The following is a 15,092-nucleotide window of genomic DNA, read 5'->3' on the forward strand; positions in this document are numbered from 1 at the left end:
CCATTGACTTACTAAATCTTTCTCCAATTTTTCCACTTCTCCTCGTCTCCATCTCTACCACTCTAGTCAAACCTACCTTCTTCTCTTAACTTGACAACTGTGACTGGGGTCTCCTACCTTACTTGCTTGTACCCTACAATGCATACTCTACTCTATAGCCAGAGTAGTCCTTTTAAATGAAAATCTGTTCGTGTCACTCCCCCGATTAAAGCCCATCAAAGGTTTTGCATCTGTATAATTCTACTTGAATGAGCATTCCCCCTGCCCATGTCTTCATATTCATCTTACGTTACATTCTCTGTGGTTGTTTGCCTTCCCATTGCAGTGGCCTTCTTCAAGTTTCTTGAATATGCTACACTCAGGGCTTTTGGACATGTCATTTTCTGCACTCCTCTTCCTAGTATAGTTCCCATTCATCATTTAGATCACAGTTAAAATGTAGCATATCAAAAAGACACTGCTATTCCCCCAGACTACCTCACATTGTTAAATGCTAAACATTTAACATTTAGTGTTATGACGAGTCGAGGCCATTAGATTAGAACATTTAGCAATTAATCTCTATTTTCCTATTAAATTGCAATTAATGTCCTAATAGCCTCAACTCTTCATAACATTTATAGTTGTACCAATTCACTGTATAATTGACATTTTGTGTCTTTCTCCCACCAGAACATAAACCTTATTAAATTAGGTGCTGTGTTTGCTTTTTTGCCATTGTATTTTTCAGGTTTTAGACCAATGCCTTATGCCTAGGAGATGCTCTGTTAAGAACAGAAAAAGTTGGCCAGGCACAGTGGCTCACGCCTATAATCCCAACACTTTGGGAGGCTGAGGCGGGTGGATCACGAGGTCAGGAGATCGAGACCATCCTTGCTAACATGGTGAAACCACGTCTGTACTAAAAAAAAAAATAATAAATTAGCCGGGCGTGGTGGCGGGTGCCTGCAGTCCCAGCTACTCTGGGGGCTGAGGCAGGAGAATAGCGTGAACCCGGGAGGCGGGGCTTGCAGTGAGCAGAGATCACACCACTGCACTCCAGCTTGGGCAACAGAGCGAGACTCCGTCTCCAAAAAAAAAAAGAAAAGAAAGAGTTGTATTCTCATCACCATTTCAGAGAGTCACATACTATTTACAGATAAACAAAGCAACTATTCAACTTCATTTGTCCCATTATTTTCCACACTTGTTCAACTATGGGTATAGGTCTTTCTACTACACAAGTTATTGGCATTTTGTTGGATACCTGTGCTCCAAGAAACACTGTGTGATAGATGTCGTGTGATTGAGTTGCCTGAACTGCTTCCCCAGTCCTAAGAAGTACACTTTTGTAACCATGTTTTCATGGCCCTGTCCTTCCCTAACCACCTGAGAGTTGTGCATTTGTGAAGCATTGCTCCCTCAGGGGGTTGAGGACACCATTCTAAGAAGTCCTTATGGGCCTTGTGAGTACAGAAAAGGAAGCTGGTCTGTAGGGGGAGAATAAAGCAGTCATGGGAAGAGATGCACTAGGCAGGGCTCCCACACTCAAATGAGTCAGGCAGGATGACAGAAGTGAGATGAACTGAATTCAAATTCAAATTCCGGATTCTTTCAACTAGGGGCTCTCAAAGTGGGATGCTCCAGCATCACCTGGGAACTTGTTAGAAATGCAACTTCCCAAGATCCATCCCAAGACATGTTAGAAACTCTGGGATGGGGCTCAGGAATCAGCATTTTTACAAGCCCTTTTGGGTAATTCTGATGCACGCTTTAGACTGCCTACCAAACTGTAGACATCTGACGAACAAATCCAAACCAGTCTGACAACAGGTCACCTCTGTTGAAAGTGAAACAGAACACAGCAGTACTGATTTTTAACGACCTTCCAGACCCCAGTTCTAGTTCCCCATGATTCCTAGTAACCCAAGTCCTGGAGCTGATCTTGCAGTTTCAAAAAATTTCTTTTCCTTAAGCTGGTTTTGTGGGCTTTTGTTGCTTGAATCCAAACAAAAATAAAACTGTATGAGTAAAATGAAGCAAACAAACAAAATCTGCCAAAAAGGAGCCCCAGTTCTGTCGCAATTTTGCCAAAAAGGAGTTGTGAGGCCTTAGACAAGTTTCTTCTCTCTAGGCTACAATTCTATCCCTTACAAAATGATGCAGTTGAACTGGATATCTCAGGGGCCTTCGCCCTCTACAATGCTGGCTTAGACACTGGCTCCTCTGGATAACCTCTTGGGGCTACAGATTCCCTAAGAATGTTTTCCTAAATTTCTTTAGGAGAAATTCTTTCTAAGCTCTTGGGAGCTGAAAAAAATAAAAATAGAAAGCACTCAAGTCTCCATGTCTCTCTTTCCCTGTCGGTAAAAAGTGCAGTTTTATTAGAGGGATGCTTTAAATAATGAGGCTTATCTGACACTCCAATTCTTTTTCATTTTAAAATTAAACTTTAGCATATTATAACTGTACTCACTTCAATTAAGGCTGCCATCTATATCCCTAAAGTGCGTACAGTAATAGGATACAATTATGCTTTCCAAAAAATTCTATTTTTTGCAGTTTGTTTCTTCAGAATAATGTAACTCATCTAAACAATCAATATTAAATAAAATGGCAAAGTATTTTAAAGATTTGACACAAGGAAAAAACCCTAAAATTGTAAAATAAATTGTAAGAATATCCTCTATTAAGCCCATAAACCCTGCATTATATAATTTCTTAGTTGACAAAGAAAAAAACCCAGTATTGTTTTGGCCCTTAAATTCCCACCCAAAGAGATTGTTCTCTGATGCTGAAACAAAAATGGTAACCAAATGCTTTGATAGACAACTCATTACAATGAGAACTAAAGCCTTCCAAAATAAGACAAAGATTTTCCTGTATCTCCCAGATGCCATGGAAAGTAAAGGAAATATTTCAGCCTTCCATCCCAAGAACGAACTCTGTATCTGTACTTAAAAAAAAAAAAAAAAAAAAAAAAAAGTGCCTTAAAAATGATCAAGCTCAAGGTACAGTTTTTTAAAAGCAGAAAATGTTCCCAAGGCAGTGTGAAGAAAAAAAAATTATTGAGAGAAAATGAAAAGAAACAAGGAGGAAGAAATCTTTCAACAGAGTAGAAACTGTTAGTCTCTCTGTCTCTCTGTGTCCCTGAAAGGTTTTGATCCAACCCTATTTGTTATCCTAGAAAAGCCCTTCTGAAGAAAGGTCTCAGTGTAAGAACTGCTTGAAAGAAGCCAACCCCTTGGAAATAGGAATGGCTTGGCCATTTATTAATGTCAAATATGCTGCCTGCATGAATTAGTCAGCTTGTCTTTTGGGAGTCATACAGAAAAGTTCTCGTGCACCTGCCTGTTAGTGTCTAACACTTCTGGTTTTAATGACAGCAGTAACAACTATCAGAAAATAAAATTTAAAAAATTTAAAAGCTAAATATTACTATATTCTACTTTGGGAACAGCTGATTCATCAATTTTTAAAGGCTTCTTACTGAAATATAATTAGTGACTACAACATAAAGCTTGCTCAGATTTAAAAAGACAAAACAGAGTCATTTTCCTAAACTGGCAGAATTCAACCAAATTACCACAAAACTGACCTTAGAAACAAAGAGAAATGGAGCAGAAAAAGGCCAGATTTCTTACTGGCAGTACCACAGTGGCCAACATCCCAGAACTAAGAAAAGCTGCCAAGTGGAAGAGAAAAAATTAAAGGACTTTCCAAAACCAGCTAAGTCCAGTGCACACAGTATTCCCAACAGCCGGAGCCGGAGTGAGCTTCAGAAGCAACACACAGGTATAAGGTCCAGCTGTATTCTTTATTTACAGCACAGTTCAAAGTCATTAAATCCAGTACAAAAGAAATGGCTCTCACTTCCTGGATTGGCACCAGACATCCTACCAGCTGCAATTACATCATTTTTTAATCTATCTTCTGCTTTTACTTTGTGTAGGGTAGGGATGGGGACTTACAAATGGGCTAAAGAGACTTCAACCTCAAAGCCAAAAAGAAATCTCTGCTTGCAGAGATACAAAGAAAGTAACTCTCCCTCTTATGAAAAGCAATCAGGAGCTCTGCTCCAGTTATGAAGGCCACTGATGGTGTGGGAGAGTTATCAAGAAGATTCTTCCTAGACATGGTGCAAAGACAGTGAGAACCCAGGAAATCACATTCATGGGACAGTTGCTCTTACCGTCATCACCCTCTATTCTATCTCAACCTTGGCCCATCAAATCTAATGATACACAAGAGAAGGTAATTACACGTAGAAAACCAAAGTGAATGGGAATGTGGTGGTGAGAACATAAAAGAAGAAACTGAAAACAATCAAAAGTTTCTCAGTGCTGCTTTCCTGCACGGTCATAGAAATCTCTGATCCAATTCTTCATATGTCTGACTTCCAAGGCACGGGCTAACAGCACAGACGTGGGATCTAAGGCATTCTTGGCGCGCAGATCTAAGTGGTGGGCCCCCTCTGAGATGGTGACTGCAACCAGAGTGTCTGTGATATCCTTAGTTACTCCACCTCCTGACCAGGGGTCTAGTTCACCATTGCTGCAAGTAAAAAACAGAAGAAAAAATAAAGGTGTTAGTTTTTCATACTGACACGCAGATAAGCTAGGAGAAACCTATTATATGTTTAACACTTAAAATTATAAACTTGTAACCTGGGGGATTTGATCTGAGGACCTAATTTATCATATGGAGAGATGATTCATACTGGAGTTTTGCAATATTCCTGCAACCAGGTGCAAAAAAAAAAAAAAGGAACCAGAGATGATTGAAGGAGGTGTTCCCATAAATCAACCTAGATTGTACTGGGATATGAAATTTAGAAACCTGAATTTCAATCCTGATTTCATCATTCAAAAGTTATATAATGCAAGTTACCTGACTCAGTTTCCTCATCTGTAAAATGGAGATAACAGGCCGGGCACAGTGGCTCATGTCTGTAATCTTTGCTCTTTGGAGGCCAAGATGGTGAATCACTTGAGCCCAGCTAGCCTGGGGAACATGGTGAAACCCCATTTTCTTAAGGAAGGGAGGAAGGGAGAAAGGGAGGAAAGAAGAAAGGGAGGGAGGGAGGGAGGAAAGAAGAAAGGGAGGGAGGGAGGGAGGGAGGAAAGGAGGAGGCTGCATTTTTTATCCAATACAGTACAGTACTTTGGGAAACAGGATAGTAGATCTGAAAAATGTCACCGGGATCTGGAATCCAAAAATTTGGGCATTACACAAAAATCTTCATTTTACATTAGCTTTAAAGTTAAGGAAATGCTACTAGGTTATTAGTCTCGACTGGTTCACACAACACAATTCAGAATAATGTAAAGATAATCAGTCACTAAAACTGAGTATTTAGTTTAACTGAGTAAAAAATCCAATACAACCACAGACAGCATCCCTAATAATATTTCTGAAGAGTTTTGTTGAGATATAATTCATCTACCACAGAATTTGTCCATTTAAAATATACAATTCAATGGTTTTTAGTATACTCAGAGTTGTGCAACCAGCACCACAATCCATTTTAGAACATTTTCATCACCCCAAATAGAAACCGATACTCATTAGCAGTCATTCCCCACCTTCCTGCCTTGCTCTCAGCCCCAGGAAACCATGAGTCTATTTTCTGAATCTATAGATTTGCCTATTCTGGACATTTCGTACAAATGGAATTAAATAGTAGGTGGTCTTTTGCAACAGGTCTCTTTCACCCAGTGTAATGTTTTCAAGTTTCACCCATGTTGCGGCATGAATCAGTACGTGTTCCTTTTTATTGCCAAATAATATTTCATTGTACGAATACATCATATTTTACTTATCTCTTCATCATTTGATGCACATTTGTATTGTTTGCACTTTTTGGCTAATGAGTATTGCTCCTTTGAACATTCACATACAAGTTTTTGTGTGGATGTATGATTTCACTTCTCTTAGGCATATACTTAGGAATTTCTAGGACATATGGTAACAGCCTATTGATTAGCTGCCAGACTACTTTCCAAAGGGGCTACACCATTTTATATTCCCAGTAGCAACATTTGAGGGTTCCACTTTCTCTACATCTTCAACACTTATTATTATCTGTCTATTTTAGACATCCTAGGCTAGTAAGTATTAAGCGATATTTCACTATGGTTTTAATTTGCATTTCCCAAGAGACTGATGGTGTTTAAACATCTTATGTGCTGATTGGCCATTTTTATATCTTCTTTGGGAAAATGCCCAGTCATATCTTTGCTCATTTTTTAACTAGAGTTATGTATCTTTTTATTTTTGACTGAGAGCTCACACTCTCTTAACTTGTGTGTTGCAGAGTAAGAAAAGCATGAGCTTTGGGATCAGACACACTTTGGTTCCAGTCTCAGGTCTGCCTCTCATCTACCTAATCTCATGGAAACAGATTCCTAAGGGAAAAAACTGGCACTGAAATACCTGGATCTAAGTACTCAGCCCATTGCAAACATTAGATCACTTTCCCCTTGTATGGCACCTCTTGGCATATCTTTATCCACATACCACTTGAAATAACTTACAGAACATTTTTATGTGTGTTCTGATATTTGTTTAATGCAAACTCCGTTTTGCTGGTATTGTTTATAAAGCCTTACCTATTCTGGATACAAGTCCCTTATTAAATATATGACTTGCAAATATTTTCTCCCATTCTGTAGACTATCTTCTAACTTTCTTGATAGTATCATTTGCAGCATAAGTTTTTCATTTTCATGAAGTTGATTTATCTATTTTTTCTCATTGTGTTTTTGGTATGGTAACCAAGAAACTGCTGTCTAACCCACAGTCATGAAGATTTATTCTTATGTTTTCCTTTATAAGATTTATCATTTTAGCCCTTACATTTAAGCCTTTGATCTATTCTGAGTTGATTTTTCTTGTTATGGTATGAAATAGGGAGCCAACCTCATTCTTCTGCATGCGAATCTCCAGTTTTCCCATCATCATTTGTTGAAAAAACTTCTTTTCTCAATGAATTGTCTTGCTACTTTTGTTGAAAATCAATAAGCCATACATGTAAGGTTTGACTTCTGGACACTTGATTCTCTTCCACTTGTCTATATGTCTATCCTAATGCCAGTATCACACTGTATTGACTGTAGCTTTGTAGTAAGTTGGAAATCAGGAAGTGTGAGTTCTTCAAGTTCATTCTTCCTTTTCAAGATTGTTTTGGCTATTCTGGGTCCCATATATTCCTATATGAATTTCAGGATCAGCTTGTCAATTTCTAATTTAAAAAAAAAAAAAAAAAAAAGGCCAGCTGGAAATTCGATAGAGATCACATTGAATCTGTGGATCAACTTGAGGAGTAATAGTCACCTTAATAGTATTAATTCTTCTAATACATAAACATGAGAGGTCTTTCCATTTAAAGGAAGCAATTTTTAATTTGTTTCCAATGTATACATCTTGCACTTCTTTTGTTAAATTTATTCCAAAGCATTTTATTCTTGATACTATTTAAATCAAATTTTTCCCTAGTATAACATATTATGCATAGATTGCATTCGTGTTTACAAAGCCTTTCACATGTGTTCATTGTAACAACCCTATGAAGTAGGTTTAATTACAATTCTTTTATAAAAGAGAAAACTAATGCCCAGAGAATTTAAAAGGCTTGCCAAAATCATTTGACTTAGCAAATCTGAGATTCAAACACAGCTCTAAAAACCCTAGTCCAATGCTTAATTTTATACTACGTTGCAATTCAGTGGAACCGTGACTACTGTTGAAAGTCGACAGCTCACGCTCTCTTGTGTGCTGCAAAGTAAGAAGAGCATGAGCTTTGGGATCAGACATACTTTGCTTCTAGTCCCAGGTCTGCCTTTCATCTACCTAATCTCATGGAAACAGATTCCCCAGGGGAAAAACTGTCACTGAACTACCTGGATCTGAGTATTCTGCCCATGGCATGTATTAGATCACTTTCCCCTCGAATGGTACCTCTTGGCATATCTTTACTACATACCACTTGAAATCACTTATAGGACATTTTTATGTGTGTCCTGATATTTGTTTAATACAAACTCCATTTTGCTGGTATTGTTTACAACAAAGCCTGAAATAAAAAGTCTTCAAGCTCACATTATCAAAGACATGAAATTATTCCCATAATTTGCATAATCATCAAAAAACTTCTCAACTATAAGTACAACCTATATATAGATGACTACCAAATAATGTATCTAGCCGGGATTGTTCCCCTAAACTTCAGAACCAAAGTTCAAATGTGAACTTCACATTTTTACATGGAAGTCAAATTAGACACTTGGCAGTTCCTGATGCTTCCCAAATGCCAACCAGCTCCTCTTGCCATCTTCCCCAATCTCTGTCAATGGAAAGTCTATCCTTTTCATTGTTCAGGTCAAAAAGTTTGATGTCACTCTTTAATCTTTTTGGTTTCACTCTTTAATTTTCTCATTGTTTAACACACAATCTGTCAACAAATCCTGTCATCTATATCTTCAAATATATCCATAATCTGACCATTTTGCATTACCTCCACTGCACAACCCTAATCTAAGTCACCATTATCTCTAGCCTGAGTTACTACAATAGCCTTTTAACTGACCTTCCTGCCTCTACCCTTGTCTCCCTGCAATTTAATATCAATAGAGCTGCCAACTTGATCCTGTTAAAACCTAAACCAGATAATGTCATTCCTTTTCTCAAAAAGCTCCAAGTTTTCCCATCTCATTCACAGTAAAAACCTAAGTCCTTACTAGAACCAACAAGTTTCCACATAATTCGGGCCCTCTGCTCCCTCCCTGATTTCACCTCCTATTACTCTCTCACTTATTAACCCCACTCCAGCCACACTGACCTTACTCCACCTGAAGAATAGGCTGGGGACACTTCTCTTTCAAGGCCTTTGCCTTCAGTTAATCCTCTTACTCCACCAACTTCATGGCTAGCTCCTTTACTTCCTCTATATCATTTTTTTAAAGTCACTCCTTGATGAAGTCTTCCCTGGTCACTCTAATAAAGTATTTCAACTGTTTTCCCTCCCTATGACATTTTACAGTCCCCTTCCTGGTTTACTTTTTTCTCCTTGTCACTTATATCCTTCTAACATATTTATAAGTTCTATCTTGTTTCATTTCCTATCTCTCAAACTAGAACTCCATGAGAGCAGAGATTTTTGTCCATATTGTTTATTTCTACATCTCCAAGTTCCTAGAAGCAGACCTGGCTCACAATAGGAGGCCCAAAAAATTTACTGAATGAACTTAAAAAGTGTCTAGTTGGCTGTGGCCACATACTGGATGCCCATCATAGACATCTATAAATACACATATGCAAGTTCATAAACACGCTGTAAATCACTTTGGTACTTTTTACGTGGGAAAGAAAAGTTCATATAAATGATTAATACAAATATAAAGAGACTGACCTTCAGCTGCGTGTTAATAGTGGAAAGAACAATGAATTCATTCAGTAGATCTAAGTTGTACATTTTTACTAGCTGCATGACTTTGGGTAAGTTACTGACCCCTGTGAACCTCAATTCTCATGTGGATTATAGAAAAAAAATGTTTTTTAAGAAAGATAATACCCTTCTCAGACAGAACTATTGTGAGGCCCAAGTCAAATAATATATGTGAAAATAAATAAACTACTACATGAACGTGTGATGTCATTATAGTTATTACCATATTCTGTAAGCATAATAAGTATTACCACTACCAAGAAGTAAATAAATCATGAAAATGTAAATGTACAAATTACATGAGAAAAAAAATTAGGTACATTAAGTATATATGTGTTTGAAATACAATTTAAAATTGCCTGTCCTGGCCAGGCATGGTGGCTCACACCTGTAATCCCAGCACTTCGGGAGGCCAAGATGGATGGATCACTTGAGGTCAGGAGTTTGAGATCAGCCTGCCCAACATGGTGAAACCCTGCCTCTACTAAAAATACAAAAATTAGCCAGGCGTGGTGGCGCATGCATGCAGTCCCAACTACTTAGGAGGCTGAGGCAGGAGAATGGCTTGAACCCGGGAGGTAGAGGCTGCAGTGAGCCGAGATCATGCCACTGCAATCCAGCCTGGATAACAGAGCAAGACTCTGTTTCAAAACTGTTTCAAAAAAAATAAAATAAAATAAAAATTGTCCTCTGTTCAATTGCAACTTAACATCATCCTTGGAAAAAAAAAAAAAAAAACCTACACTCCAGAAGTGTACTTTTTTGGTTTTATTAAAAACAAAAAGAAAAACTCATGTTAAATACAAGCCTCAGTTTTCAACTACCAGGTAAACTTTTAAAGAAAACTACATAAGGAGTTGGGTTCTCTTAAATTAATAAATCGCCTTTGTCATTATTCCAAATTGACAAGCCCAACCCAGATAGGAAACTCTCCATTATTTGCAAAACAAAAAAGCTATCCCAACAGCCACATAATAAGCAAACTGCATTTGATTTAAAAGGTCATCTGAAATAGCCTAGTGGCTTAGCAACAGTGTTTGGAGTTGCTGAGAGACCTAAGATGCACATGGACTTGAATTTCTTGGTCCTAGATGTGTGAAAGCTAAACCAGTCATTGGGAAATCTACAAAAAAAAAAAAAAAAACTGGCATTCATGAGAGGATCTAGATGCCTGGGTAAAATTTACCCAACAGGGAGCTTCACTTAGTCACTGGCAACAATTAATTTGCCTGAGAAATGATGTTAAACTAACCAGCTCCTCAGGGACTCCCTTTTGGATTTATACTAAAATAACTGAGAATGACTGTTGGTAAAATTATGTCTACAAGTTGGGAAAGAAAATAAACCTCCCCCCAAAAAACAATTGTGGAATAAAAAAAGAATTGCTGTAATGAGACTATTAACAGGTAAACAAATGTTTACTGAGTGCCTACTACATATCAGGCACCGACCGGGCACGGGACTCCACAGTGAACAAAACAGACAAAATCTCTGTTGCTTATTTCCACGATAATTTGTTCCTTGAAATAACCCTGTTAGGTACTCATTCTTATTCCTAAGTAATATGAAATGGCAATTTGCCCAAGGTCATGCAGCTAATTCAGGGAAGAAGAAAAATGGCATCAAGGTCTACCTGACTTCAAAGCCTTAACTGAAAAATCTCCAATCCAATTAAAGATTAAACTTCCCAACCAGAAAAGCAATCACACCTGGATTCGTGTGAGGCAGACTAAGGAGAGAAACCTGGAAATGAAGATTAAGATACTTTCCACAGGGCTCTTTGGACACTTTCTTTTTTTTTTTTTTTCTTTTTTTTTTTTAACTATACTTTAAGTTCTGGGATACATGTGCAGAATGTGCAAGTCTGTTACATAGGTATACACGTGCCACGGTGGTTTGCTGCACCCATCAACCCGTCATCTACATTAGGTATTTTCTCCTAATGCTATCCCTCCCCAATCCCTGCCCCACTGACAGATCCCAGTGTGTGATGTTTCCCTCCCTGAGTCCATGTGTTCTCATTGTTCAACTCACACTTATGAGTGAGAACATGCAGTGTTTGATTTTCTGTTCCTGTGTTAGTTTGCTGAGAGTGATGGTTTCCAGTTTCATCCATGGCCCTGCAAAGGACATGAACTCATCCTTTTTTATGGCGCATAGTATTCCATGGTGTATATGTGCCACATTTTCCTTATCCAGTCGATCATTGATGGGCATTTGAGTTGGTTCCATGTCTTTGCTATTGTAAATAGTGCTGCAATAAACATACGTGTGCATGTGTCTTTATAGTAGAACGATTTATAATCCTCTGAGTATATACCCAGGAATGGGATTGCTGGGTTAAATGGTATTTCTGGCTCTAGATCCTTGAGGAATTGCCACACTGTCTTCCACAATGGTTGAACTAATTTATACACCCACCAACAGTGTAAAATCGTTCCTATTTCTCCATACCCTCTCCAGTATCGGTTGTTTCCTGACTTTTTAATAATTGCCATTCCAACTGGCATGAGATGGTATCTCACTGTGGTTTTGAGTTGCATTTCTCTAATCATCAGTGATGATGAGCTTTTTTCATGTTTGTTGGCCACATAAAGGTCTTCTTTTGAGAACTGTCTTTGCCCACTTCCTGATGGGGTTGTTGTTTTCTTGTAAATTTGTTTAAGTTCCTTGTAGAGTCTAGATATTAGCCCTTTGTCAGATGGACAGATTGCAAAAATTTTCTCCTATTCTGTAGGTTGCCTGTTCACTCTGATGATAATTTATTTTGCTGTGCAGAAGTCTTTAGTTTAATTAGACCCCATTTGTCAATGTTGGCTTTTGTTGCCATTGCTTTTGGTGTTTTAGTCATGAAGTCTTTGCCCATGCCTATGATTGGACACCTTCTTACTCAGCAACCAGAAACATTTTATAGCTAGTGGCCATGAAGTACACAGAACAGACACACCTGTGGCTGTTCCTTTACTTTGGGAGTGCTCTTTCTTCAGAAAAGTAGGAGAATTTTGAATTTTTTAATAACTTAAAAATTTTTGCATTGTATTTCTCATACCTAGCAAACTATAGAAAAAGATTTCTTTGTAAAAGTAGACTTGCCACTGCAAAGAGATAAACCAGCATCTTTACACAGTCTTGCCTTTAAACTTTCACATGCTTCTGAAGCCTTCCTGAGCTGTGTGTTTCATTCATCATCCTTATCAACAACAGGCATATTTACTGGGCATTCATTATGTGCCAGTCACTGTAGCAAACGCTAAAGATACAGAGATGGTTAAGATGAAGTTCCTGCCAGTGATAAATTCACAATCTCATGGGGTAGATAGAAACACAAACAAATAACTACCACATGGAGTGATAAGCGGTACTTATAGGTGCTACTAGAAGTAAGGGGGAGGTAGAAACCTATCCTCCCTTACAGAATATTTCTTGGAGAAGGTATGAGACTTAAGGAAAAAGGAAAAAGAGGGTGAGAAAGGACATTCAGAGATAATATACAGTTCCCTGTGGCTAGAACATAAAGGGCAAGGTGAAGAGTGTACTTTCATTTATTCATTCAACAAATATATTTTGAGTGTAGATATTTGCCAGATCTGGGCCAAGTACTTTGATGAGCTCTTTTGATGCACCACAACAACTTTATGGGGTGAGTGGTATTATTATTCTCACTTCACAAAGGATAAAACTGAGAATCAAAAAAGCTTACGAAATTTTACTCAAGACAGCTCACTCTACCTTTGAACAGCTCTTCCTGAAAGTCCTTTCTTACACTGAGCTAACAGTTTCTTACATGGAGCTCTAATTCCTACCCACTGACTTTTCTCACAAAATATGCCCCCTTCTCCAATGATGATAATGATGGTGATGATGACGATTATTATTATTATTATCATTTTGACAGTCTGAGAAAGATAACATAAAAAAGCAATGGATAACTAAAATACTTACAAAAGGGCTGAAGGAAACTAGCTTACGTCCCTTTTGGCCTTCCACCTCCCGCCATGTGAGGATGCTGCCTTAAGGTGCCATCTTGAAAGCAGAGACTGGGCCCTCACCAGACACCAAACCTGCCAGCATCCTCATCTTGGGCTTCCCAGCCTCCATGACTGTGAGCAATACATTTGTGCTGTTTATATATTACCCTCTCTCAGGTTTTTTGCTATAGCAGCACTAGTGGACTAAGACAAACTCAAAGGCTTATGTTTAGGTCTTTTTCAACCCTCTCAGTTCTTTCAAGTTTTCCTGATTTCAAATAACCTAAATTTGGCACAGTTTCCTTAAACATCCTAAGCAGACTTATTTGTTTAACTGTCACTTTGTAAGACTGAGCTTAAGAGTATAGTTTTGAAGAATCCTGTTGAGAACAAGGAACACAACAGAAGAAAATTAAACAAAAAGTAGTTTCAAGTTTTCCATTAAAGTGTCTTGCCTTATATTTGGGGAAAGGTATACTGCTGGGTGGAATACTATGTAGCCATAACAAGGAATAAGATCATGTCCTTTCCAGGGACATGGATGGAGCTGGAAGCCATTATCTTCAGCAAACTAATGCAGGAACGGAAAACCAAACACTGCATGTTCTCATTTTTAAGTGGGAGCTGAGAGAATACACAGATACAGGGAGGGAAAAAACACACACTGGGGCCTGTCAGTGGATGGAGTTGGGGGAAAGAGAGCATTAAGAAAAATAGCTAAGGCCGGGTGCAGTGGCTCACGCCTGTAATCTCAGCACTTTGGGAGGCTGAGGCAGGCGGATCACCTGAGGTCAGGAGTTTGGGACCAGCCTGGCCAACGTGGTGAAACTCCATCTCTACTAAAAATACAAAAATTAGCCAGGTGAGCTGTAGTCCCAGCTACTTGGGAAGCTGAGGCAAGAATAGCTTGAACCCAGGAGGCAGAGGTTGCAGTGAGCCAAAATTGTGCCATTGCACTCCAGCCTGCACAAAAAGAGCAAAACTCCATCTCAAAAGAAAAAGAAAAATAGCTAATGCATGCTGGATTTAATATCTAGGTGATGGGTTGATAGGTGCAGCAAACCACCATGGCACATGTTTACCTATGTAACAAACCTGCACATCTTGCACATATACCCCGGAACTTAAAATAAAAATAAAAATTAAAAATTAAAAGAGAAAATAGAATGAGTCTAATGAGTCAGAGACCTTTTTTTGCAAAGTGGGCAGTGCTACCAGCCTAAACTCAGAGTCAACGTACAGGCAAACAGCTCTCCTCATCCCTAAAAACTTTTGACTACATACCAAAGGCCAAATTTGACTCTTATTTAAAAGAATTTGTAGAGTACAGTGGTCGGAGAGGTACTGGCAGGAGCAGCAATGCTCCCAGGGGCCTGGGGCTGAGCTGTCCGAGTTCCCATGTGCTGAGCCCACTTGAGCCACAGCCATGTCTGGGGATGAGACAGTTTTTGATCCTACTATGAGCAAGAAGAAAAAGAAAAACCCCTTTATGTTAGATGAGGAAGGGGATACACAAACAGAGAAAAACTAGCCCAAGAAGAGGAACCGGAGCCAGCTGAGGACAAAGATGTAGAAGCCAATGAAGATGACAGTAGGAAAAAAGACGTTTCTGATGTTCTAGATGACCTGAACTTCTTTATTCAGAAGAAAAAGGAGGAAAAAAAAGATATTTGATATTGATAAAACTGAAGAAGTTGTAA

General features: G+C 38.6%; 1 protein-coding gene across 3 annotated transcripts in view; it reads right to left on the reverse strand.

The window, feature by feature from the left end:
* Nucleotides 1-3,777: 3,777 nt before the first annotated feature.
* PRCP (prolylcarboxypeptidase) overlaps nucleotides 3,778-15,092 on the reverse strand; it is an 82,611-nt gene continuing 71,296 nt past the window's right edge. For all 3 annotated transcript variants that reach the window (XM_050755851.1, XM_050755850.1, XM_050755852.1), the window contains one exon: nucleotides 3,778-4,533. In XM_050755851.1, coding sequence (XP_050611808.1) covers nucleotides 4,317-4,533 — 217 coding nt within the window. In that variant the 3' untranslated portion in view covers nucleotides 3,778-4,316. The remainder of the gene's footprint in view (nucleotides 4,534-15,092) is intronic.

Source organism: Macaca thibetana, chromosome 14 (genome assembly GCF_024542745.1).
Source record: "Macaca thibetana thibetana isolate TM-01 chromosome 14, ASM2454274v1, whole genome shotgun sequence".
Lineage (NCBI taxonomy): Eukaryota > Metazoa > Chordata > Mammalia > Primates > Cercopithecidae > Macaca > Macaca thibetana.